This window comes from Scomber scombrus, chromosome 10, assembly GCF_963691925.1.
Source record: "Scomber scombrus chromosome 10, fScoSco1.1, whole genome shotgun sequence".
Taxonomy (NCBI): domain Eukaryota; kingdom Metazoa; phylum Chordata; class Actinopteri; order Scombriformes; family Scombridae; genus Scomber; species Scomber scombrus.
In genome coordinates this window covers 17,244,562-17,271,563 of record NC_084979.1, presented here as the reverse complement: position 1 = coordinate 17,271,563, position 27,002 = coordinate 17,244,562, and the positions used below count along the sequence as shown (strand labels likewise).

The 27,002-nt window shown below is 38.5% G+C and overlaps 5 protein-coding genes across 10 annotated transcripts in view; 2 read left to right on the top strand and 3 right to left on the bottom strand.

Moving 5' to 3' along the window:
* Positions 1-6,119: 6,119 nt before the first annotated feature.
* On the bottom strand, positions 6,120-9,308 carry pnpla1 (patatin-like phospholipase domain containing 1). Its single transcript, XM_062427102.1, has 9 exons — positions 8,900-9,308; positions 8,584-8,816; positions 8,397-8,462; positions 8,085-8,297; positions 7,685-7,745; positions 7,313-7,564; positions 6,922-7,039; positions 6,480-6,584; positions 6,120-6,312 (listed from the first exon to the last, which is right to left on the bottom strand). The coding sequence occupies exons 1-9, from the start codon at positions 9,105-9,107 to the stop codon at positions 6,120-6,122; spliced, it is 1,449 nt and encodes a 482-aa protein (XP_062283086.1). The 5' UTR covers positions 9,108-9,308.
* A 706-nt stretch (positions 9,309-10,014) lies between these two features.
* etv7 (ETS variant transcription factor 7) lies at positions 10,015-14,810 on the bottom strand. Of its 4 annotated transcripts, none has more exons than XM_062427019.1 (9): positions 14,556-14,810; positions 14,084-14,225; positions 13,822-13,986; positions 13,559-13,735; positions 12,317-12,448; positions 12,058-12,195; positions 11,211-11,353; positions 10,999-11,099; positions 10,015-10,900 (listed from the first exon to the last, which is right to left on the bottom strand). In XM_062427019.1, exons 1-9 carry the CDS (start codon positions 14,586-14,588, stop codon positions 10,711-10,713), a joined length of 1,221 nt encoding a protein of 406 aa, XP_062283003.1. In that variant the 5' UTR covers positions 14,589-14,810; the 3' UTR covers positions 10,015-10,710. The 4 variants fall into 4 exon arrangements, with proteins under 4 accessions (XP_062283003.1, XP_062283005.1, XP_062283006.1 ...); XM_062427021.1 differs by having other exon boundaries at positions 12,317-12,424; XM_062427022.1 differs by lacking the exon at positions 12,317-12,448.
* A 313-nt stretch (positions 14,811-15,123) lies between these two features.
* zgc:194242 (uncharacterized protein LOC100005854 homolog) lies at positions 15,124-17,365 on the top strand. Of its 3 annotated transcripts, none has more exons than XM_062427273.1 (4): positions 15,124-15,202; positions 16,174-16,430; positions 16,695-16,875; positions 17,016-17,365. In XM_062427273.1, the coding sequence occupies exons 2-4, from the start codon at positions 16,176-16,178 to the stop codon at positions 17,210-17,212; spliced, it is 633 nt and encodes a 210-aa protein (XP_062283257.1). In that variant the 5' UTR covers positions 15,124-15,202; positions 16,174-16,175; the 3' UTR covers positions 17,213-17,365. The 3 variants fall into 3 exon arrangements, with proteins under 3 accessions (XP_062283257.1, XP_062283258.1, XP_062283256.1); XM_062427274.1 differs by having other exon boundaries at positions 15,131-15,188; XM_062427272.1 differs by lacking the exon at positions 15,124-15,202 and adding an exon at positions 15,411-15,434.
* Positions 17,366-18,610: 1,245 nt separating this feature from the next.
* ube2t (ubiquitin-conjugating enzyme E2T (putative)) lies at positions 18,611-22,723 on the top strand. Its single transcript, XM_062426839.1, has 7 exons — positions 18,611-18,719; positions 19,039-19,148; positions 19,971-20,040; positions 20,137-20,242; positions 20,367-20,465; positions 20,852-20,935; positions 22,475-22,723. The coding sequence occupies exons 2-7, from the start codon at positions 19,040-19,042 to the stop codon at positions 22,589-22,591; spliced, it is 585 nt and encodes a 194-aa protein (XP_062282823.1). The 5' UTR covers positions 18,611-18,719; position 19,039; the 3' UTR covers positions 22,592-22,723.
* Positions 22,724-23,868: 1,145 nt separating this feature from the next.
* The window catches only part of LOC133987458 (leucine-rich repeat-containing G-protein coupled receptor 6), a 39,311-nt gene continuing 36,177 nt past the window's right edge, over positions 23,869-27,002 (bottom strand). The window contains exons 16-18 of the mRNA XM_062426838.1: positions 26,227-26,381; positions 25,369-25,449; positions 23,869-25,233 (exon numbers count right to left, since the gene is read on the bottom strand). Coding sequence (XP_062282822.1) covers positions 23,978-25,233; positions 25,369-25,449; positions 26,227-26,381 — 1,492 coding nt within the window. The 3' untranslated portion in view covers positions 23,869-23,977. The remainder of the gene's footprint in view (positions 25,234-25,368; positions 25,450-26,226; positions 26,382-27,002) is intronic.

Genomic DNA, 27,002 nt, shown 5'->3' with positions numbered 1-27,002 from the left:
GGGTTTTGCTTCCATTTCTCCTTTTTGAGTTAACTCAGTTTATTTTCTCAATCTAGTTTAATTAAAATCTGTCCAGGTTATTTTAACGTCTTACTCCTATTTATTTTAGGTTCAACCTTTTGTTAGCTTACCTTAACCAGAAAACATAAATATTTCACAGTAACTCACCCATCTGCATTACCAATGTCTCAGAAGCAAAATAAAATCAAACGCCACTTAAAGGTTATGTATGTAGAAATCAGTAACTCCTTCTCAATAGCAATAGACACAGTGTTGTTCAATAGCAACACCGTGGCTGGTAAGCAACAGGATGTGTCCAAGAAGCACCATGATGTGACTGAGGAGAAACGCACTGTGTTTGTTGTGAAATGTGTGCTTATTATTACCTTTGGACTACCAACAGAAAAAAACAAAAGGGTTCTGCTTTCGCTCTGGAACTTGTTTTCTGCTCCTTTGTTGAAGAAATAATGATTTATGTGCTCTGGATTGGGCAACTGGTCATTGTGGTTTTATTGTGAAATGTTGTCATTGACAGCAGCAGCAAGCAGTCCCATTAGCCGAGGAGCTAATCTCTGCACCATTTTTGTTGTGTTGTGTCCTTATACCGATGTTTGTTGAGATTAGTGGGATAGAGGCCCCATCCTGAGAAATCAGTCTATAGAGTGATATAGACAACCAACAAAGTCGGGTAATGTCTCATTTTTTAAATTACATTAATACCCATTCACTCATTGGAGATGAAAAAAGATTTAAAAAATGTGAATAGCTTCATAATATTTAGCTACATATAGAACCTTTAAATCTACACACTTAAACGTTGCAATTCAGTGCATGTCCACTGCATTCAGATTTCACAAACCAATGCAATAGTCCTAGGATGACAATCTTTCCACTACAGTTTGCAATAACTGGAGTATAATGTCTCAGTCCTAATCTACCTCTTTCCCGGTGAAAATTCCTAAAGTGCAGACTACACTTTACAGATAAAACAGGCAATTGAGCTGATTACATGCTAAAAGAAACAATTAACTCACCAAGTCCTGTTTAACTTAATTATGTACAATCCTCAGCATTGAGACCATGCAAAAGCAAAGAAAAATCATCACAAAACTGGAGAAATAAAGTTTACAGCATCTTTTCTTCCTCTTCCTTTTAACTCCTAATTAACAGGTGCTGTGCTTTTGGCGCTTTTTTGTGTATACGGAAGTAGAGTTAAATGATCAGTCACGTTGTTAAAGGAACAGTACAAGTATTTTCATGTCTGTGTTTTTAACCTTGTAAACATGTTTTAACAACAATAAATTAACAATGAACTTAATATATTTATAAACTTAATTTGTTTGTATTAACTGTAACCTTTTTAAAGGGTTTTGGTCACCTATGTTACACGTGCTCCAGAGAAACAAAAATGAAAAGGGATTGGTAATAAATTAATCAAAGCAGTTTCAATTCTACAATTGTTTCTAATATTATTGAGAAATAGCTATAGCATGTAAAAGGGTGTGTTTTTTCCGTGTGTGTTCTTCATCTTTCTGGAATGACTTGCAATAGATTCAAAATGGTTATTATTTCCTGTATGTAAATTATAAGATGTATCAATCGACAGTTGAATTACATAATTATTTTTGATGTAATTAAAAGGAAATCATTGCGAATAGCATGTTAATATAATTGATTATAGTCATGATATGATGAATGAAACAGATTTAAGACAATTTAAGAGCTGCCAGTCTGTTTAACAAGGAGGAGACATTCCTTAGTGCAGGGAATCATCACCTTAAGTAAGCATTTCTTCATCTCATCAACTAGGCTCTAAATTTAGGAGAAGCAAGGGGGTGAGGAGGAGGAGGAGGAGGAGGAGGAAAGGATTAAAAACAGAAAACTGTCAATCTGTTGCTTTTTATTACTCACAGGATCCTGCTGATGGTCTGAGAGATCCACTGATGACACACGCACAGACACAAATAAAAACACACTCATCTATTAAAACATGTAAGTTGTGCTCCCCAGTGAAACCTGACATCTGTTTAACTCTGTTGATTGAGTGGACAGAATTAATCTGAATTATCCCCTCGAGATCCCACAGATTACCTAACTTCAAGACAGACAAACAAAGAGTGATAGTTGGTCACGTTTGTTCTGGGCATCTTAAAATTAAGAATTTCCTATAACTTGCACATCTTTTCATGATTCAGTCATACAGCTGTGCCTTTTGTTCCCATGTGTAATTTTAGTTTTATAGGTATAATTTCTTTTAAATTCCTGTCTGGCAGATTAATAACTTCTGCATTTAAAGCAGCACAAATGCTCACAGGCACCATTAGAAGTACTCATCAAAATTACATTACATTCACTTAAACAGGGGAGATAATTGTGATACCAATTTACAATGGCAATACTAAAATATATCCAGGGGAATCTTGCAGACATAAGGTGATTTCAGCAATACAATAATATGTGTGTATATGTATGTGTGCATGTGATAAAAGACAAAAATCTATGAGTGAGTCCTATTCATTGGTGTTTATGTTTAAGTTGAGAATATGGAATTCACAGAGTTTAAAGGCTTTTCTTCAGCAGTCATATGATGGAGAATAAACACTAGACTAACACACTCTGACTGGCTGACCACACACATTCACATGCACTCTCTCACACTTACACATAAAGTAATGCACCCACACAAATATATGCACAGACTGAGTTAATACCATAAGTGAGTGTTTATACAGTATGAGGCACAGAACATATCTCTAGTGCCTTAAACCCTCTTTCAAAAGCAAATCAGTGGACAAATACACACAAACACAAGCTTTCATGCATTAAAACCAAATGAGAACAGAAATACTAGATTTAGATACTGATGGGTGACAAATTACAGAAATGGATGATTATAGTTAAACACCATTCGTCTGATGATAAAGATGGACATCACTCTCTAACAGGCCCACACAAAATATCCCATAAGTGTTCAGTTGGGTTGATGTCTGATGACTGCAAAGGAGATACCTGACATCATTTTCAGACATAAAAAATCCCTCAGTAAGCACTCATGCCTGTATATAATTTGCTGTATGTTAGCTTCTGAAAATTAAGTAAACATGTAAACAATTAAGTATGTGTGTATGCCAAATGTCATATACCATCAGTTCTTAACAACTAATAGGAGAGAGATTACGGGATACGATGAGAGAGAAATGGAGAATGACATGCAACAAAGTCTCTGCGCATGTGTAAACCAAGGATGGTGTGGTTTATGGTCTCCCTTTCTTTTTTATGTCTCTCATTTTGAACTACTCCCAAATCAGACATAAACATCCCCTTGCTTCACCTCCTGTCCTGTGTCTCCTCAACATATCAAAGCATTTATCATTTGACAGCACAGAGGGAGCACTTTCTGATTTCTTTTTTCTTCTTAACTTCACATATTGATTTATTTGTGAGCCTATTTTAAAAATAAAAAAAAGTTGGATGGAGACTCTGTATCTCAGGCCGTAAAGGTCACAACCTCTCTTCATCAGCTCAAAGGTCATCCCCTTGTCATCAGCGCTGCATGTCCATTGATCAAGCACAGTGAGGCAATGACAGTATAAAATCAACCTCCCTCTCTGTCAACCAAACCTCCATTCTTGGAATCATAAATTATGGTGAACATCCACAAACAAATGTCAACCTGTTTGTGTGCCATCACAGCCTAAATACGCATTAAATACACCCAGTGCTTTTCACCCAGTCACCAAGCGGATTAGTGAAAAAGTAGTGTACTTTTAGAGGTATCTTCACCAAACAGACTGGTAGAAGCCAGTGTTCTAATTTTAGCCATGTCAGTCATTTCCTCAAATCAAATTTTTATGGCCTGTGATGCTCCAGCAGGAGAGGAGCGGAGAGGAGAGGAGAGGACAGGAGAGGAGAGGAGAGGAGAGGAGAGGAGAGGAGAGGAGAGGAGAGGAGAGGAGAGGAGAGGAGAGGAGAGGAGAGGAGAGGAGAGGAGAGGAGAGAGGAAAAGAGAAGAAAAAAAGAAGAAAATACACATGCTTTTGATTTTCAGTTAACAGAATCTGTTCTTTTCCTGCATATCCTGAATGTATGAGCCCCTGCATGTTTCCATTGTACAGACACCACACTCTGCCTCCTCTCTGTCTTTACAAGGCCATCTGGTTGCCGACTGACTGGCTGGATCAGTGGCTGATGTAGGATAGCAGCAGATGTGTGTGTTACCCGTATGATCCATCCACACTCATTATATAAGAGGATCTCTCCACAGGTGATAGGCCATCTGTATGAAAAGAACATGGAGCACAGATATCAAATAGTCTGTTCCAGCTCATTGCCAACACATGTTACTGTTAGGGCAGGAGTGTGAAAGGTGGATTAGCTGATCAAGTATTTCTGTGGTGGGGGGGCCCTGTAGTTTCTGGATTAACGCACCAACTGTGAACTGCAATATCCACTGTTCAGTCCTGTTTAGGGACCTTTGACCTTGCATTAATGTCTCATCATAATTTCACAATAGGACATATTTTTACTTTTCCATCACCATATTTCACATATTTTTAGTAAATCAATGTAAAGAGTATTCTCAAGTAGGTGGAGACAGCAGTTACAGTTTACAGAGGTCCAATCCAAATCCCTGGATTAGAGTTTTGAGAGATTTTAAAAAAAGATTTATTGTTTGATGTGTGCTCTTGTAGACCTTTTGATATCATGTCACATGTGATATCAAAAATTGTGCTCCACCCTTGTGCTCAATGCTCCATCTTGTGGGCATTTTATGAAACAGCATTTAAATTGCCCAAAGATTTATTGTATTGTCACTGTCACCAATAAGTCATGTAGTGTTTTCATTCTAAAGTCAGTTCATCCTGGGAAATTACAAGAAGAGAAAGCCCCTTTAAGTAAGGACTGTATAAAAATTATTGTATTGAGAAGGGCTGAATCCTATACATCATTTTATAAATGAAAGTGTTTCTAATATTTTATTTTGATCCTCCGCTTGACTTGGTCAAAAAACAAAAACAAAAAAATACTGCAACACCTCCCCCAAGACCTCAAAATAATACTCTATGGCAAACACAATAAAATGAGAGAAATAAATCCAGCCACTCCGTATTATTTAATAAAGGGCTGCTAGAGAAAAGATTTTTAAGTTTTTCTACAGCCACAAAATACACACGCCCCAGCAATTTGTCTTCTGATTGACTGCAATACTTTTGTCCCACCCCAGATTAAAAATAACAAAGGTGTGTTCATCTGTATCATTATTTTAACTAGTAGCTAGAGGTTTCTCGAACAGTGGCAGCAAGCAAAGGCAGGTAATTAAGAGCTATCCACAGCAACACATACCTTAAAAAAGAAGAAGAAAGAAAATCATTGAACAAAACAAACAAGATGAACACTGTTTATTCATTTGCATTTAAAAAGCATTCGAAAAGCATTTTATCATGGTGGCCATAAAACTAACTGATTAGTGTTTAAAAACAGAAATAAAAAATATAAGCAGGAAGCATGACTTCACACAAGTCAGCTGATGAATCACTGGTATTCACACTTCTATCCGCAATCAGTTTTTGTGATTTGACAACAGAAATCACTGTTGGCAATTAGTTGGCAATAGTTTTTTAAGAGCGAGAAACATTGATTTCCAAGACTCCACTCCCTAATTATTAGAACCACACAATATTTTCACATTCATGCTCTGAGGTGGAGAAAATTGATTTTTTTCAGCCTCAAAATGTTCAGACGAAACACAGGCTCTCCTTGAAAAACCTTTCCATGATGTAAGTTTGGTGTTGCTTGTGTATTTGGCGCCTTTTTATTTAGTTTTACATGCTGAAAATATTCTACAAATGTGTACTATAATAGAACCAATTACTACTAAAACTAAAGTGTAGTGGAGGTTTGCACTATTGACACACTGATACACTTTGAACAGTAAAATGTTTTAACCAGCTTTGCTTAAACGACTTTAAATAGAACCAAACTCAACCTTCAAATATCTTAGGTGCCCCAGTTAATGGCAATATGGACTCAGGAAAAGCCTAACTTTACAAAATACATGCAACCAGCTGAATACACAGAATACACTTATTTACATGTCTGTTTGGTAAGCTATGTTTAAGTCAGAGGCTCTCTCTGTAATTCTGGTTGCATGATGGGGTGACAAACCGTCTGTGCAGACTACCGTGCCAGGCATCTTCTGAGTGGGCAGAAGAGGAAAGCTTATGGTGAGGTGTTGAGTGCCTCTGTCTTTGAGGAACCTCATATTCTGGCTGAAGTTTCAACCATTGCAACAGCAAGATGATGGGCATTACTCTAAAATACAGAAATGAGTACAATTCGGTCAAGTTGAGTCAAATCAAGTCAGGTTGAGATGAGACATGAAAAATATTGAATGTAACACACAAGTTTTAAAAAACTCTGAAAGCTTTGAACAAAATTTACAGTGTAATTATTCCATTAAGGTAAGACAACATTCTTACCTGTCCTTTATGTTTTTCTTGAGGCTACAGACAATAATGTTGAAAAAAAAGAAGCTAAAATGTCTGAGGACATGCCAAATCCAGTAAACCAATACTGGAACCTGCCTGAACATCAGTGGAAGACAGAGAAGACACAGTCAACTGATGAATCACCAAGTCAAATTACAATGCATTTGTAATTGCTTAAATTATGCCAGTGCAAGGACATTACCATGACCTAAACAATAACAAAGTCAAGAGACTCGGCAGGATAAACTCTGGATTGGTTAGTGTGACTGTTGAATGGTTGCTGCTAGATCTGTCTCGAATCTGAAAACTTTACCTGACATCTTTGCATGACAAACAGAGGTATACATGAAAGTTTCCAAGCGACCATACCTCAATATCATGAGGTGTTATCGCAGTCATGTCTCTGTTATGTACTGTATGTTCAGTTGATTACCTGTGCCTACTCTTTAGCACTGCAAAGAACGCCAGCATGAGAGGCAGGAGCAAATTGGGTAAGATTCTTGCAGGAAGTCCAAACATGCTGAGATACATCATCTGGTTGCCCAGCAACACTGCAACACAAGAGCAAGACTTTGTGTAACAATTGGAATATTTTTCTTCACAGGATATACAACTTACAAATTCGAGTGACAGTGTCAGCTGTTTACTAAATTTGTACATAACTGAACTATTAGCAGATTGAAAATCAATATTTATATATACAGTGCATATCGATATGACAAAATACAGACAGATCCTTTTTCACCATTTTTCTGTACATTTTAAAATGAACAAAAATCAGTGTGTAGTGTGTGTGTGTGTGTGTGTGTATGTATCATCCATACCATTCTTTGCTGTGTCACAATTGGGAGGAGGTTCTTTAGTCATGAATTTTCCCATCGATTGGTATTCAGTAGAAGAACTGCCTGTCTGCATGCGTTTGTTGTCTGTAAAAGATGTCAAAATAGTGGCCTTGTTTTCCACCTTCATCTCCTCCCCTTCCTCCATAGTGGTCTCCTGGTGTTTCAACATTCTAGTTTGGTTAAAGTTATGTGGCACTTGGGATACTTTGCGTATCGTCAAATATGGGGCAAGATCTGTATGCGAGGGAAAGATGTGACAAACAAATAAAGAAAGTAGGTCAGGTGAGATCCATACACAACAGAAATTAAAGCATCTCATTATGCCCCACCTAACAGTGAATATAGTTAACCCACCATTGCTCAGAAGAAAATTAATGGCATCTTTGTAGCCACTATGGTATGCTTGTTCCAGGGTCTGAAGAAGATTTTACAAAAACAGAAAAATAAATGTAAAGGTATGGCTTAAATTTTGATACAATAAGAAATACTTTATCTACCCCACGGGAGAAACTGAGTGCATACCATACAATAAGACACACATCAGCTAATAGAGTAAACAACAGGTACAGTGCACAACAGGTACAATAAACAACAGGTAACAATAAACAATAGGTACATTATAGTTATAGTATAGTTATAATTGGAGAAGATGCAATTATTTGAACATTTAGATTGACAGATATGTTTATGCTAGAGTTTTTCTCTGAGTATAAACATCTGCACATGGACAGTTTGACATACAACAGGGACTGACCTCTAAAGCCAGGGGGTATAGGGCATTGATGAGCCTTAGACTGTTAGCCATGTTGCCTTTTAAGGTGGTTCCACTCACTACCATGTCCCACGAGCACGGTGTGTCTGGGGGACAGATGTCTGTCTCTCCAGAAAATGGAGACACTGTTAAGGTGTGACTGCAGAGTGGAGATAGTACTGGTTGCATGCTGCTGAAACCACCATCCATATAATGCTGGGAGATAAGATCAAATACATATATGATGCAGACTAAACAATGTGCTCCAAGTGAGTTAGTGAGAATACCATAAAAAATACCACAAATAATACTTACTTCTCCCTTGAAGGATGGAGGCAGCATACCGCAGTACCCAGGCACAAAGCAGCTACATAGCAGAGCCTAAGGACAGTATAAGGAATAAAAATGGTTAATGGTTGTTTTGTTTTTCTTACTGGTCCATTTGCAGGTTCTAACTGCTTCTTACAAATCAATATGATGTGAAGCTGTAGTGAAAACTCACTTGTACCACATCCTCTTTGGAGTGGAACTCAGATATGACAGAGTTCTTGCCATCAGACAGGCGGGTTACAGCCACAGCGAGACGTCCACTGGCCATTTGGTGTGCCTCAGAAGGAAGATGTTTATGTAAAATGTGCTTTAACCAGTGGAAAACATTGATTGAGGGGTTAAATGGTCCAAGTGTAAAAGCCTTCATCTGTTTCGCAAAATGCAGCATTTCATCCCGAATGTTAACTGTGAAAGAGACAATTTCTAAGTCAAAAACAGTATTTACATTCTACAGAAGTAGATTCATGACAAAATATAAAGTCACTTACTCAGGCTCATTTCACAGACCACAGCAGCTGCTACCAGAGATCCAGCAGATGCACCAACAACAAAAGGTGCTTTATGCAAAATCCTGGGTGCATAATTTAGTAAGCACTGGGCAACCCCTAACTGGTAGGTGGCAAGGAATCCGCATCCAGAGAAGGAGATGGACAGAGGAACTTCTCTATACTGACAACTGGATACACCTGGAGCCATTTCTAAATGCTGTCAATTATCAGTTGAAATGTTTTCAATGATAGGTGATGAGAAGCACTAGTGCTCTCCCAAAAATTAAACTGTTTTTTAGAAACAGGGTTAAAGCAAGCTGAGATGATTTATCCAGTGAAGAGTGGCTCTCACAGTTCACAATCAGTGCTTTAAAAAAAAAAATCTCAATTAGACATACCATGTTGGTCACGCCCATGTGATATAGCATACAATACTGTCAGTGTTGTTTACTCTTTTTCTGGTCCTAAAAAGCGAACATATTTTGGTTTGCTTATCTCCGACTTGCTTCCACATGATACTGAAAAGCTCAATATTTTGGCAATGCTGAACTAATGAATGAGGAATACAAATCCATAAAAGTCCAAATCAACAATTACAGACTCTCATGATCCCATTCTTTAAGTAAATAATGACTCAAAAAAAGAAAAAAAAATAGGATTTGACTGCAACAGTACTTTCAGTACAACAGCTACATATTCTTCACATTGCCTATATCTTGTGAGCTTGCTAATGCTCTAAATGAAGTGCCATTTTACTTTCATCTCTGTCCCTTAAAAGTTTCTGTAAATTAAACATTTGTTTACATTTGTTTTTAGTAGTTTGTGTATTCCATGTAAGTATTTATAAGTCATGACAGATCAATTGTAATAACTAGAATATTCACCAGAGGTCAATCTGGTCACTGACTATCAATAATAATGATGATAATAATAATAATAATGATAATAATAATAATGATAATAATAATAATATAGTAAAACTTGTTCTATGACATTATTCAAATCATTTAAGTATTCAAATAAACTTAATACCTTAATGTATTCATCATTTGGGTAGTGAGAGAGATACCAAAGTGATTACAAAAACACTATACGATTGTCACACGCACTTTCCATACCATACAAAATATTTATTTTACAAATCATGAAAAACACTTATAATTAGCATCCAGACTATTCAAGATTATTCAACAGACAAGGCAGGATAAAGTGTGATTACAACTAGCCTATAGACAATGTCCAACTGGTTACTTTGCTCTTTGCAACAAATAGCTCGTCTTGGAGCTAATATAGAAAACTATTTGTGAAATAACTGTCTGTACAAACTGGGATTCAACCTTCCACAAAAATGTTTCCTTACTTTTTTTTTGTGAAGACTAACAATCACTCCATTCTGCTGCATCTCATTTAAGAACAATCTGAAACAAACTGAACAAATTCAAGCCATTTCCTACACTTACCTGCAAGAACCATATAGTGAAAATAGTACACATTTTGTATTGCGGTTGTGTTGAGAAGCCTGATACATTTTAATTATGAAGATGATTCTGGTGGTTGGATATTGATGTGATATCTTTCACAGTTTTCCTTGTCCCTTAATATTAGTGTTCATTCTGATCACAGCAATACATACATTGATTTACAGCAAAATAAAACGCTATCTCACAGTGCAAAAACCCAAAGACATTACACCTAGCTGTGCATTTTGTACATTTTATGAAGCTGAAACCACATGATAGACATGCAGGATCTCCTTTTTTATCCTGTAATAATTGTTTTTGTACCATATTTGGACATCTAATCCTGCTGTTCTATCTGACTGGAGCACCAGTTGGAGGAGGCTGTGGAGAAACACGATCAGGGGAAACCTCAAAATGGTCATCGATGAACTCATGTGTAGGACTGCTGTCTGTAAAGTCCCTGTCCTGAGGAGGAGTGTGTTCTGGGGACTCTGGAGGGTCAGCCTGCTGTTTCCTGATGTCCTGTGGGGTTTTCAGGAACCTGAGGTGAGCCAGAGGGGAGATGCATTAACAATGAATGTGTTATATGCTGTGGGGAGAAGTCAAAAAAGATAATGACAAAGAAAAAGGGGCAGAGACCTGAAGAGGAGTTTCTGTCCTCGCTCCTTTTTGATGATGTTGAGCTTGTAGTAGTGCCGCAAAGCACGGGACATTTTCTCATATGTCATATTGTCACGGTTCTGTAAAAATAGATTACACATCACCAAAGGCCAAAGGGCTTCACCTTTTTGTCTCTCCACCTGTGTCTCTATTAGCCTTGTAAGATGAACCCCAGAGACCTGGCCTCTCACCTTGTGGTTTCCCCAGAGACGTGCCAGCCCGTTGGGATCAACCACCCTGAACACCAGACTGTCCTGGTCCTCCCATCTGATGTATTCTTGGTATCGGTCATCACACAACAGCTGATACACGTAGTCCCATAGCAGTCGGCACTCTGGCAACGTTTTAAATAGAAATAAGAATCATATTATTAAAACATGTAGTACTATCATTGATGTGGGGTATTTAAAGCTCTATTAAGTAAATACCCATAATGAAAGAGATCATGTCAAATACAACATTTTCAAATTCTACTCAATCTCATGACTGTAGGCTTGCCCATGTTTCTATGCCACTTTTATTGCTCAATTAACTAAGATTTTTGCTATTACTGTACAAGTGAAGAAAATTACTTATTTGAATCAACCCCCACTGCAGCTTTTTGCAGTGTAGAGTAAATTTCAGTTCATAGTTTCAGGTCTGTTAGTGTGATTACTGTATATGGACCTTTGGTTCATAGACAAACTCAAAGTGAAATGGTTGAAAGCTTCCAAATAAAAATGTGGTTGTATAACATATATGTCACAGCAAGTAAAAGAGACACAGATATTTCTCTTAAGAGGCCAAAATCCAGGGCTACATAGTGAGTATGATATTTGAATATTGGACTTAAATGTGTTAGTTGCTAGGAAGAGGACTCATTGTATTTTTAAAGGCTTGTTTTTTATAGAGCTTTTCTACCCCCTACTGGTCAAAGTTAGCTTGATGCAGCTTTGAAATGTCTTTAATTTTACTGCAGTATATCTGTGAACTATTTTTGGGATTACATGTATGTTTGTTTTATACATTTTCAGAGTGAACAGAAAAACACAATAATACCTGGGATGCGGCCATTAGCTTTGTGCAGTGGGCTCCTAGGCTTCTCCCGGCTAGACAGGTTGAGGGGCTCCTGAATGATGCCCCCTGTTTGGGGAGGACACTGGACTTTTTGGGGGGGAGATGTAGAGACAGCTACAGCTATCAATTTAAGAAAGCGAGAGAGATACAGAGACAGAGAGATAGAGGGACAGATAATCACACATCACAGTTAATAATGAAAACTGCTGCCAAATGTGGTATAGTAGTTTGTTATACCCACTACTATGTGTGAGAGGAGCAGGATAAGTGTATAAGATCAAAGGGCGATCTCTGAGTAGGGACATGGGCTCTGTCTGGCTGCTCGCAGTCGTTACAACAGCTGCCGACACTGCAGTAGTGAAAGCGAGGGAAACTGTGAGAAAGAAATATAAGGAACTGTGACAAAAAGCTAAACTGAAAGCAAAAGTGATTTTACAGTCGCTCAAAGAGTTTATTTACAATAATGTGTGTATCAAAGACTAATGCAATATTCAGGAGGCCATTTCACTAATTGCGTACAGTGAGTAAAATAAAGTCATTATTTTGGACTCTGGAGTTATAAGATTATTGGTTTCCAGGTAACTGTAACACGCCCACTGGCATGCATCCTACTTCCTAGAGTGGAAAGCCCCTGTTTTATGGTGGGGACAAAAGAGGAATGCACATGTTTGTATTGCTCTATTTAAGGGTAAAATGTCATCAACACAAGTGGAAAGCAACAAAATACTTGTACTGTACTTATGCACAGTTATGAGATGTTGGTACTTTATTGCAATGTGACAAGGAAATACTGTGATTTTTGCTTCTCTGTGTTTATATAATGGGTATGTTTACAAATAAATTTTTAAAAGCAAAACACAGTACATTAAATATGATGTATTGCAAACTACCAAAACAGCACATTATCTAATGAAACTTCTCAACATCTGAACCAGGTACTACATGGCAATTTTTTATTGTCTACTTATTTTGCTACCATTACTTTTGCTTGACTTTTTAAATGCAGGTCTTTTTCATGCCATTTGACATTGTGGTTACTTCCTCATACACGTCCCCACATGTATAGAAAAAGTGTAGCGAAGGTTTAAATTTGAGCTTAATTTAGGATTTAGAGTTTGGGCATAGGAATGAAAAAAACATCAATGGTTATCCTAACACTTACAGTAAAACAAACACACTGTATGAGATAGCACAAATTCCCGTATGACGTGTTTGCACATGCACATGTGGCTGATCAGGAGGTATTCAGACACACAGTCAACAAGGATAAGCAAGATTGATTTAATACACAACAAACTCAGTCAATCAACTGTGTGTATGTGTGTGTGTATGCTTTGCACTCTATGCAGCCTTGCACTATGTGTAGCACAACCTTGTGGATATAATGCATAACAATGTGACCTGCAAATTACCTGAATCTGACAACATACTAGTACAATAAAGTAGAGTCTGACTGAACCTGAATATACATCATGTTACTGACCTGAAGTGTCCTGGACTGTGGGAGGTTGTGGCTCTTGGACATTATGGGCAGGGACCAGGTGGCCGACTGTGGTCTGGATGTGTCCGGTTGCCAGGGAGGGAGACGTATTTAGGGGGTTGCAGACCACACTCCTCCTCTGCTGTTTTACACACTGTAGGATCTCATACAGGACATCACCTGTAGGAAACAGGAGAAAGGGAGTGCCTATGAAAAAACAGGCATGAAAGCAGTCAGCACACCCTCTTTCTGCAAACACACTCTACCTGAGCTGGGGCAGCGGTGTCTGAAATCTTCCTTTGTGAGCAGGCACAGGGCTCGGCCATTCATCTCAAAGCACCCCTTCTCAGGCCGGCGCAGCGAGTACTCCTTCTGAGCCCAGTGGAGCCAGTGGGCAACATCATCCTTATCCCACAGTGATGGGTTTATTCCTAGAAAATAGATTCAAAAACACACTCATAAGCTTTGCAAGTGGAAGGTGCTCAACTACTTTGTTGCAAGTAGGTAACTTTCAGGACTTTGACTCACGCAGCCGTCCAGGTAGATGCCACAGATCTTCCTGAGTGGGAGGACTGGCCAGAGGAAGCTGGTTAGGGGCTGAGGGATGCCCACTAGGAGGAACGTTGACTTGCCTTGTAAGCATTGAAGGACTGTTTGCTCTGTTTTCTTGCTACAAAACATTCACGTTTATGCACACAAGTACACCCACACAAATAAACACAAACACAAACACGAACACACAAACACACACACAAACACACACACAAACACACACACACACACACACACACACACACACACACACACACACACACACACACACACACACACACACACACATACACACACAAATGTGTTACAGTCTAGAAACAGAGTTGGTTAAAATTAATTGGTTTTCAATAAACAATTGTAACTAACATGATCAGAAAAACAATCAGAATCTCCTCTGTGTGCTTTTTAAGGCAACACATTAAACGGTTTGCAGATGAGAACAATTTACCTTGACCAAAGGTGACAGGGAAATGTTCTCCATGGAAAAGTCCTTTTTTCGATTGTAACAAAAAAATAATTTAATTTACTTATACGCGGACTTACAACTCGCCCAATGACTGAAATAAACTTCAGGTTAAACCTCCCTGAACTCCATTTTAAGTAAAGACTTCATATTACTTTCAAAGAAATAAAAAGTCTATTTTCACATTCGAGCCTTCCGGGAAATGAAAACGAAAGAGACATAATCCTGGCGGGGGGTGTGTACAAAACAGGCTGATTGGAGGAAGCTGCCGCAGAAGACATTTCCACAAACATTTGACGGCGATCCAACTGCGTCTACTGTAGAAGTGTTACATCAAGAGTATGGGAAACACATAATTTGTTTAGGTGATTTTCATACTTCCATTGTCTTGAACGTGAACATAATGATAGATAAAAAATAATGAGAACCATTTGTTATAAATAAAAGATGCAGGCAGAGGGTTATTTAAAAACAGAGTGAGTGTGGATTGTGTGCATGAGCAGCGCCTGCGTTCATGACACACACAGTCCAGAGCTCCTCCTCCTACAAACAGGAAGATAAAGTTTATCACCAGCTGCAGCTACAGTGTCACCAGTGTCGTACTGAGCCACAAACGAGGTGTGTTTATCCAGGCAAGTGCCGTTTAAGAGACCTATTCTCAATAATGCAGCCAGTATGTTAAAGACATTCAGTTTACTTTACGCCAATGCGACGCCCACAACCGCAGGGCTCATATCCTACCTGTAGGAAAAATATACATTCACTACAGTCATCGACCACTTGGGAACAAAATTAGAATTAAAGGAAAATTCTACTTCATATGTAGGCGATGTATGTATACAGGCGTTACTTATAAAATGCTTGGTAAGTGTCTATCCACTAGAAATGTGCTGTCATGTGCGTTAAGACCTGACCATACATTTTGAAATACCTGCAGGAACATTACGACGGTCCTATTGTCAGCATAAAATATCCCTCTGACTGGAGAGAAAGCTTAACTAGGTCTACTACTGGTTGTGCGCAGAATGATTTGTATAACTGTAGCCTATATGTACATATATGTGCATGTTAAAGTGTTGAAAACTAGTCTATTTTTTAAATTAAACTAGTCTGTTTTGTTCAGTCACTCAGCAGATTAAACATTAACTTAGTGCAAGAAGTTAAGGTGAGCAGAGTCCAACTCAGAAAACACAAAAACCACTATGAAAGTTTTCAACAGAGAACGGTTTTTCACCTGATCCCTTGATCTTTTATCTGAGTCATAACTGTCATCGCTGCTGATTACTTAAAGATCTGACTGAAAATCCAAAACATTTGTTTTAATTTGAACAAATTGAAAAAGTAGGATTAAAAAAGCTCAGTTATGTTTGTTTGTTTTGTATGGTTTTGAGAAAAGAGTCTGGTTGTAGCAGCTATCGCATAAATGTCAAGATAATGATATTGCCATAGGACAAGTGCTTAACATTGCCAGGATTTGTAAAATATAGGGTCACTGGTAATGCTGAATGTTAAAATGATTTGTATTGAAATTCGTGGTTGTAAATATCTGAAATAGTAATGTAGCCCCTAAAAATGCCCACATCTTTTTATCATATTTCTCCAGTGATGTGGGCTGAAAAAGTTGGGAAACAGTTGGGCCACCCAACACGATCAGTGGCAGGATGGCTGGTCAGTAAGTTTCTCAATATACGGAACCGGGTCCTTGAGGAGAATGCCGTGCAGCTTTGTGGGATTCAGCCTGGAGACACAGTGCTGGAACTGGGTCACGGCCCAGGTCTGGGTCTGCAATCAGCAGCCAAACTGCTCACAGAGCCCGTAGGCCACCTTATAGGAGTGGATTACTCAGAGTTCATGCACCAGGTGAGGTATGAATACTGGCATAGTGGATTAAGTTTTCAAGTTCCAGTTTGTTTATCACATACATGTGTTGAAGTTTTTTCGAAAACAGTGGCTTAAAAGGACAAAGCAAAGCCAAATCTGCCCAGCAAACTGTAAGCCTTTCTATGTGCAATGAAGAGCTCCCTAGAAACAATAATTAACTATAGTGAGGCAATATTGTATTTGAAAGGGGAACATTTCTCAATTTTAGAATAGTAGCCTATTTCTCAATTTCCCCCTTTACAGATGGCTAGTGAGCATATGAAGGAACTTGTGGCCAGTGGTAAAGTGACCCTACACCACTGTGATGTTGCAGCAATGCCTCTGGCAGACAGTACTGTGGATAAAGTCTTTCATTGTAACTGCTATTACTTCTGGCCTGACCTCAGGGAGGGAGCCACAGAGATACACCGGGTAATGAAACCGGGTAGGTGATGACACTGTAATACAGACTGTCCTGTAAGGAACATTGGTCATGCAAATTAAAATCTCTCAGATGCTCTGGTGATTTAATACTTTAGTCCAAGTTTTGACTGTCTTTTTTTTCTCGCCCTTGATTCCACCCAGGAGGCCTGATGGTGACAACACTGAGGCTGTTCAATGTGGCTACTATGGCAGCAAAGCAAGTGATGCCAGGGGAGAACTGGCACCCGGAAGCCTACATGGCAGCTTTGAGAGACTCGGGTTTCACTGATGTCAGAATGGAAGACAAACAACACAAACACATTACTTTTCAGGCTATCTATGCCACTGCCTTAAAATGAGAGTGTATTAAGATTGTGAGTTTTTTCGACCTAATTTCTGTGATTATGAGGTATTGTATGATCACTTTGGTTTTCACATTGTACCTTTTGAAGATGGAAATGTGTTTTATAATAATGATAACATGATCATAAATTGCTCTCTTCTGGCTGTAAGTTGTTTCCTTTGTTTGATTATCTTCTCAGCTGGACCTCCCTGTATCATAGTACTTTGTTGAAATTTTTCTGGATATGGGGAGAACTTGAAGTAGACCTGAGCATCAGAAATACATTATAATTTATTCTGAGAGCTATGGTTGAAATATCACCATATTAACAAGGGAATTTTCTGATATATATACATCACAATATAATAAATACATGCAAAGTCAGTAATATTCCAGTCTTACATGTCCAATTTATGAGATCAAACTCTTTGTATGTGTAAAACAAACCCTTCAGTCTTTAGTTTTGTTACTGGAAGCTAGAAAGTGCTGTGCTGCTGGCTCACTTGAATATCCTCCTCCACTAGATTGACTTCTTGCATCAAATTACTGTTACTAAAATAAGGTTGAATATTCTGAAGACTTTTGTACTTGATAACAGCACATAGCTTGATGCTTGATATACATGTCAAATTAAATACTGTATATAGTATTACTATGTATATATATATATATATATATATATATATATATATATATATATATATATATATATATATATATATATATATATATATATATATATATATATGATAATTAGATAAAATATACACAAACAAGGTACAAGGCATTAATGAAAGTGCAGAGGACCAATTACAGCATTCCAAATTATAAGCAATTAATTCCGTAATCCAGGTAAGGCATCTAAAATATAGTAATAGTGCATGGCAATAATCCTTTCTTAGTGCCAGTGTTAAACCCTGATCTATTATCTAAATTGATATAAATAATCTAAATATAGGCCTAGACGAATTGGTGAAATATGTAATAGTCTTTAGTTGATGCCATAGACATATGGACTGAATTAGTCCTTATATCTCATTGGAAGCATAAAGACAGTGATGAACGCCACCAAATGACATTTTGTTTCATCCAAATCCAATTCAAAGCGTTTGTATATACATATATATACACACACGCACACACACACACACACACACACACACACACACACACACACACACACACACACACACACACACACACACACACACACACACACACATATATATATATATAAACTGAAAATGTATAAGTTTCATAAATATAGAATTTATAGCAGAGCTGTTATATCTGCATTAGCTTGCGCAGGTGGACCTAATAAAGAGGCCAGATGTATTTTCAATAATGCTTTCAGTGCAACAGTTGGTGGCGATCATGCTCGGGGTGAGTGCCATTAAAACTGAAGAAGAAGAAGAAGCGCGCGGGGAAATCCAAAACAGACACCACGTCGTCTCTCCTCTGTCTCTGCTGTAAAGACAAGCGGCGGTCGAGAAGTGGAAGACAACTGCAAAAGAGGAAGCAAAGTAAGCCAATGTAATTTAATATCGAGTGAACAACATCTTACTTTAACTCCAGCGTTGTTACTGGCCCGAGAATGACATGCTAATGTTTTCATAGCGACACCATTTAGAAGGATAACATATTAATTAGCTAGTATAAGCAGTGGTACATTCGTGACAGTGTAATTTGACGTATGTAATACGTACGCCCATGTTAATAAACTTATAACCATACAACAAATGATTTTGTTCCTGTACCAACTTAATCAATCGATAACCCTAGGGGCAATATCAGTACTTGTTGATATAACTTAGCTACACTCCACTACTCATCGTTTAACAGGATGCAGAGAGCTTCTCGTTTGAAGCGTGAACTTCAGATGCTGAGCACCGAGCCACCTCCCGGGATAACATGCTGGCAGACCGAGGAACGGATAGACGACCTCCGGGCACGTAAGTACTCTCATCAAGGTCCAGGAACTGGATCTAAAACAGGACTAATGCCAAAGGTTAATTAGTAATTTAATAATAATAGTAACTTATTTAGTTATCATTACCTTATATATTTGATCAAAATCATTTAAAAGAATTAATTTATTGTCTTAAATTCTCCTTTTTAATTTTCCTTACTTATCTCCTTTGTAGAAAAAATAATGCCTGTATTTTCTGAAAAGGGGTTTTTATATTAAAAAGAAAAATAAGGTCTTTGGGGAAATGTCTGTGGTCTGTGTTTGATTGACAGCAGCTGGCAGGCACTAGAGTTCTCTAACTTGCACCACAGCTTCAAAGCCTTGGGTAGACAGTGTCTGATTGGTCCCAAATATAGTCTGCAGCATGACAATGACCACAAACATAGAGCCAGAGTCATAAATAACTATCTTCATTGACAAGAAGAAAAGAGAGTTCTGCAACAGATGGTATGGCCCCTGTAGTGTCCTAATCTCAAAGTTATGGAGCCAGATTAAGATTAAATTATGAAACAGAAGCAATTGAGATAAACACAGAAAGTTCTACAAAGATGTTTGGAGCAAGCTTTTATTGAATTGAATCAGTTTGTTTCTGTTTACAGCACTTTGTATTAAGTTAATTGACGAATAAAAACCACTGATGGCAAATATTTTTGAAAACATCTTCACTTAACTTTTAGAGCTTAAAACCTTTGCACAGTACTGTAAATGGACCAACATGATAGTTGCAGGTACATGCTGTTGAATGTGCAGCAGCTGACCAGCTGATTCATAGGAAGGTTTTTATTTTCATTCCCTTCATTTACAGAGATAGTTGGAGGGACAGGAACTCCATATGAAGGTGGACTCTTTTCCCTGGAGATCATGGTCCCTGAGAGGTAAATTTCTCTGAGATTTAACATTTTTAAAGGAGTTCGCTCTCCTTTTTCTTTGCTTACTACTCTGTAGTAGGACTGATCTGCTATTTTCTCTAGATACCCATTTGAGCCTCCCAAAATCCGATTCTTGACACCCATCTATCACCCAAACATTGACAATTCAGGACGTATCTGCCATGATGCTCTCAAACTCCCACCAAAGGTTGTAACAGATTAAAAGTACAATTCAAATAATCTGAAGAGTTTGGATCAAGAAGTGATAAATAAATAAGATGTACCATCTTACAAGTGTTGTTATTTTTCCTGCTTTTTATTTTTTTATTCAGGGTGCCTGGAAGCCATCCCTAAATATCTCCACAGTCCTCACTTCCATCCAGCTGCTCATGGCTGAGCCCAATCCAGATGACCCACTCATGGCTGATATAGTGAGTTGCACTTCATCTCATAATCACACATATAATACAGTACACAGCATGCAATAGCCTAGCATTGATACCGAACACAATCACATTGCAGTGGTTTAATCATTCTTTTGTGGTTTTCCTAACAAATATTGGTATGTGAAGCTTTTGCGGCATTACTTTTATCATACAAGTCATACTATGCTTCAAAAATGATCTCAATTATGCTGTTTATTTACAAGCCAGATGTTTTGTTGAAAGTCAGGGTAGAAATTCTTACCTCTTGTCACAAAAACAGCCTCTTACAGTGTTAAAATCACAGTAGAAAAGCATTGCGAGACTGATCGATTTTGAAACACCACTGTATACATCTGAAGGACATTGTAAAGAAACATTTTTTTTGAATGCAGTCATCAGAGTTCAAATACAACAAACAACTGTTCATGCAGACGGCCAAGAAGTGGACAGAGGAACATGCTGTTCAGAAGAACACGGTAAGTCACTCCGGCATATAGTCGAAGCTGATAAAGTAAAGTATTAACTGTTGTTCATAAATGAAACAGTTTATTCTCTTGAATCTTTTTAAAATTCTATTATATGCTGACTGTCTCTGGTGAAATGTATTGTTGACTCACGGTCTGATTTACTTAAGGTTTGTGTGTGTACTAAAAATGTGTGTAAACTTTACATCACCCACAAAAAAATGTACAAGTTGATCTACTAAAGGCGCACTGAAGGTTGTGTCTTTTAAACGTGCAAGATAATACGCACTGTCCATTTAGTACGTTTCGCAATAATGAATATGTAACATAGGTAGGGCTGGGAAATATATCGATATTACATCGATATCGTGATATGAGACTAGATATCGTCTTAGATTTAGGATATCGTAATATTGTGATATGTCATCAGAGTTGTCTTTTCCTGCTTTTAAATGTTGCATTACTGTAAAAATGTGTAATTTTTTGAACTTACCAGACTGAACCAGAGTTCTAGCTGTTCTGTTATTTAACTTTTACCCACTTTGTCATTATAACCACATTACCGATGATTATTTATCAAACATTTCATCGTGTAAATATTTTGTGAAAGCATCAAGAGTCATCTCTACATTATCGTTGCAATATCGATATCGAGGTATTTGGTCAAATATATTGTGATACTTGATTTTGTCCATATCGCCCAGCCCTAAATATAGGGCGTTTTTACCCCAGTGTGCAAAATACAGGGAGGAGAAAATGCAAATATGTTAATTTAGCACACACATTGTGATTTACCAAACCTGGAGTTAATTTTGCTGACAATAACTGCATCAATAAATAATACGTTTGAAAGGCAGGTATTAACCAGCTGCGTAGTGCACACAGATGACTGCTGTTATTGTGGTGAGGAGGAGATGGAGGCACAATGACAGAATACTCACAGAATCGACCCGTGTTAATATTTTTGAAGTGGAATATTTTTGGTTTTACTAACAGCATTGACTTTGTCACAAATACTCTCCCATATAGTGTTCTTTTCTGGTGATATGTTATTTGCTGTAACTCAATATGTTTGTTAACCTCTACCACTAGAACCTCTAATTCCATGGGGTCAGTTTTCATTTTACATTTGCGGGCTTTCTGCTTGTCCAAGCTCTCCTTTAAGACATGCATAACACTCATTGAAATACTGCTGTCTCCACCTGTTGTCATTTGTGCAGCTATTCTTAGTAGATTACCTGCAAAACGCACACTAACCAAACGTGCAGTCTGTTGCATTGTACACGCAATTTAGAACCCTTTATTTGGGATCTTAGTAAATCAGTGTACCTTGTAATTAAATTGGCGGTTTGTAGTGGTATCTTCTATCCACAAGGTGGTGCTGTACTCCTTTTATAGACTTGAACTTCAGTGCTTCAAAGTGATGCAGGCTGTACAATTTGTGTTTAAATGTGCCCTTAACATTTCAAACTTTTTAGTTTGGAATGTGGAATAATGGCACATGGGCAATGCTGTCATTGTATGAAATAGTTTGTATCTGTCTGTGTTCAGGGAGTCACAGAGAGCAACAAAGAAAATACCCCAGATCAGAAAGCATCATCACGCAAAAGAGAGGCCCTCCACACACAGCAGGAGGAAGAGGAGCCAACAAAGAAAAACTGTGTGTAGTTTGCACCACACTTGTTAGATCCACAGGTCTCTTCTCCAGAACCACCTGCCAGTATGTAAAGAGTGTATTTTAATTTTCAATTCAGTGGTAATACCTTCTTTAATTTACTATGTGTGCATTTGTCTTGTTAACCCTGAATATTGTCATATTTATATGTGGAATGTCCTTTTTTGTCTTATTATAATAATAAAGTTTAGTTTAACATGAATTCATTGTTGACTGTAATATAATACTTACAATGCCTTTACTTCTTGGGCGGTATGAAGGTGTGTTTCAGAAAAGTAGCATAAACAAAGTGGTTGATGTATACAGTATAAAGATAATTTTATTCAAACATATGCTTACCAGTTGTATACAAAGTATGTACATCCTAAATAGCAACACAAGTTGTTTTTTTTTTTTTTTTTTTACAAACTAAGGATTTATTTTTTAACATATAAAATTATATATTTGGTGTTTATCATATAAAAAGGCAGACAAACATCATAAGGCTGTAGTGAGTCAATACCATGCTAGTTCAGAGGTAGTTACATTGTATGTACATATTGCTAGCCTACTCTAAAGTCTGTAGAAAGATAGTTACATCCCATTCAGTCTGTTTGCTTGCCTCATGTTTGACAGTCTCATATTTGAGACAAAACCATGTAAACCATATGAAATTGTACGTGCGATATGTTTCCTGTTGCAATTTACCACCACATGAGTAAGTTTTATAACAGCGATTACATAGGTGCAGAGAAATATATCTGACAATAGCATTTCTATGAATGAAAAATGTTAGCTTACTCTGGTAAAAATGACCTGGCGTGTCTGATGATGAATCCCTTTATTTAAAACAGATCTTAGCAACAGGTTGGAGTTCATAATAAAATAAAACAAACAAACATAGTAGATAACTCCACTTAAAATATAACCGAACAATCTGTAACCTCTAAGCTGCAAGTCTTATTATCACATTTCAGTATAAACATTTACGCTTAGAATTCTACTTGCTCTACCTAAAGTCCCCACGGCTAAACCACTGCTTATATTTTCCATGTAGTTACAGGCTTTGAGTTCAGCTCTCTTTTTGTCATGTGAATCCATGACTGTTACAGTCCACTGTATAGTGTCTGAAATTGTCCTTTATTAGAACAGTAATGCCATATTGTGATGTTTCCTTTAATAGTCTTTATTGTGAAGGGAACTTTTAGGTGCACTCTCCATTTTCAGAGGCACTTTGTTTTGCTCTCATAGACTTCTCTAGAGTACTCTACAGTCTCTGTGTGGACTCATTCTGAGGTGCATGTAGACTGATAACTCAGTACTGGTCTTGCTGCTTCTGTAAGATAATGGCCCTTGAGTGTCCATAGTGTCCCAACTATTCAGACAGCTAACTTGGAGGCTCATGGATGAGAGGTGAGAGAGGAAGTCATGGCAGAGTGATACAGGGGCCAAGTGTTATGAATCACATCTTGATCCAAACTCTTCAGACGTTCAGTGTCGTCCAGGCTCCCTCGTTCTGTCACTCTTTCTCTGTCTCTGGCAGTGGGAGTGGGTATCTGGCAAGGGATGAGAGGAACAGAGGAAGTAGACGAGCAGTGGGAAAATCTGATGGGATCCAGCCGTGGTTGGGGAGAAGACCCCCCACTGTATAGGGTATCAGCATCAGCGAGTGACACCTGTGTCGATGAATCGGAGCAGGAGCTCTTCTCTGTCTCCACAGACACCAGTGAGTCCAGGGTGCGGTCCCGACGTAGCTGTGGATGTGCTTTGGGGCAAGGCCAGAAGAAAAACTGGGAGTGGTCTCGTGTAAAAAGCAGGAAGAGGAGGGGGTTTAGGCAGGCAGGCAGGGGCTGCAGAAGCAGGAGGACTGATTTTAGCACCTCCTCCCCCAGAGAGAGGAGACCCAGGAGGGAGCAAAGGGAAAGGAAAGCTACTGGCACATAGAGGAGGCCATTTGTGAATATTAGCCAGGCAACATGTTTGATCATAGCACAGTCCCACAGGCCCTCGCATTCTCCCCTAAGTAATTCCCAGTAAAGGCGGATGTATGAACCTGTGACTATGAGCAAGCACAGGGTGTTCATCATAATGAGCGCCAAGGGGAAGACCAGGGAGGATGACAGCCGAGAGGTTGGAGGTGGCAGGGGTGAGGGAAGGCAGAAAGGTGAGGACCCGTACTCCCCAACTCCTACCAGTGGGAGACAAGCCAAGGTGAGGGAAAGAGTGAGGCAGAAAAGTGCGCATGTACGTACACTCCCAAGGGATGGGGACTTCCCATAGGCACGGGCACATGTCACACTCACACCACACTGCACAGCCGCCAGAGTCAGCAGCAACACACTTGCCTCAGATGCAAACACCCAGACCCATCCTGTCGCCTGACAACCAGGACCCCCTTCCCAGCGGGCACCATGGTGACCAAACTCTCCCAGGGTTAGAGCATCCACAAGAGCCAGGGTGCATGTACACACACCCGTCAGCAGATTTGAAGCGCCCATGCAGGCCACAGTGAAGCGGAGTGGTGACAGGTAGCCAGGTGAGCTGAAGAGTGACAGGAGCAGGAGGGAGTTTCCCAGGAGAGACACCAGGGAGATGGACCACAAACCCACACGAACCAGCCAGCTGCCCAACAGAGAGTCACAGGGACGGAAAGGACCTGCAGCAGCACAAACGATACAAACTATCAGCTTTAGATAAACAAACCCAATACTGTATTTTGGAGAAAACAGTATGCAAGCCAATTTATAACTTAACAACTTGATCGTATCACTGAAGGTGTATCTTCACATACCTGGTGTAGGTGTGCATTGGACACTGGTCTGTAGTTTGGATTCCTCTATTTCTAGCTGGAACTCCTCCAGGTCGGGATCATCTGGAATAACATGCATTATTAGGGTAAAAAAAAAGGTCCAATACATTTTGGCCAATCTGTTGTACAAGGTCTGTTAGTCTATTTGAGGCTCTATATTAGATTAGATTAGTAGCTTTATTGTCATTATATTGAGGGTCAGACAACAATGTAACGAAATTTAGATAGCACTCCCTGAGCCATAACAACATTTAAGACAATTAAAAACAACTTAAGACATAAATGCATGTTAGATTGTGTGTGGCACTGGCTGTAGGGGGTTGGAGTTATAAGGGAGGTGATCTAACATTCTTTCACACTGAAACACATTTTTGTATAAGATAATAGTAACTTTGGGAAATGTGATCATCGTGACTGGTTTTATAACAATTAAAGCTAAATATATTTGAATCAGTTGTATGTAATTGTTTAATCATCTTTTATTATTGTTGCCTTTTGGTACACCCAGCTCATTTTTATTTTCAGCTTTAATGGTGTAGGTTTAATTGTTCTAATTTCATCTTGATTTTGGTTTATTGGTGTTTATATTTTATGCCTGCCACAGGAATGCATAAGGGTCAACACTCGAGTGTAAATGTGGGTCAGTTGCCAGGTAGCTGTAGTCTCAGTGAGGCTCTGACATGTTTCAAGCAGGCTTATGTCAATAATTAGGCAGTGAGCACAGACATATGGGACTCAGATTTCCATGTATTATTTTACCCCTCTACATTGGGCTTGCACCATGTGTGTTAAATACAGTATGTAAGCTCACACAGATATTGTAAGTGTGTGCTTTCTTACAGTGTGTGTCAGCATGGATAGGGTACATGGCTACAGTCCTCTTGTGCAGGTCCTCATCAGTGTTACTCTGATCAGTGTCCCACTGGCTGGCTGGCTTGTAGCTATCACAGGAACCATACACACAGCACTGGTAGGCATAAGGCATCTCGATCACCCTGTAACAGACAGATGGCCTCAGTAATGTAAACCAGGAAGAATAATGCCACAACAAATAGTAAAACAAATGTGTATGAAGAAACTGCTATAAAACCTTAACACTTGACTTGATATTATTTTTTTTTTTTTTAGCATTGCTACTGTAGTTTAGCGTTTAGTTATTTTTAGAGTATTTACATGAACATTTCAAAGCAACACTACAAATGAAAAATCAAGCAAAATTCCACATCATCGATAGGGAAAATGTGAGTGAAACTGTCAGTTTTCTGAAGTCTGTGTTGTAGATGGTTTTATGCAAGCCTTTACTGTATATATACAGTGCTTTTGAAATGTATTTCTGCCAGGCGTTCTGGTTTGGGCGATGTTTGACAGTCATGCTAACATTGCCACTTGATCACCTGCCATCTCCTATTAATTTGAAACTCACTCTCCATTTTAATTTTACTACACCTTTCCAGGCCTTGAGGGATGTTAATCTTTGAAACAAGAATTAACTTGCTGCTGATAAATGCTTTCTCATTGTCAGAGTTCAGTTCAAGAGTAGCTTGCAGGTATACACTGTAATTAGTCCATTGTCAAACTTGGCTGCTTTTGGTACATTTAAGATATTAATAGAAAGT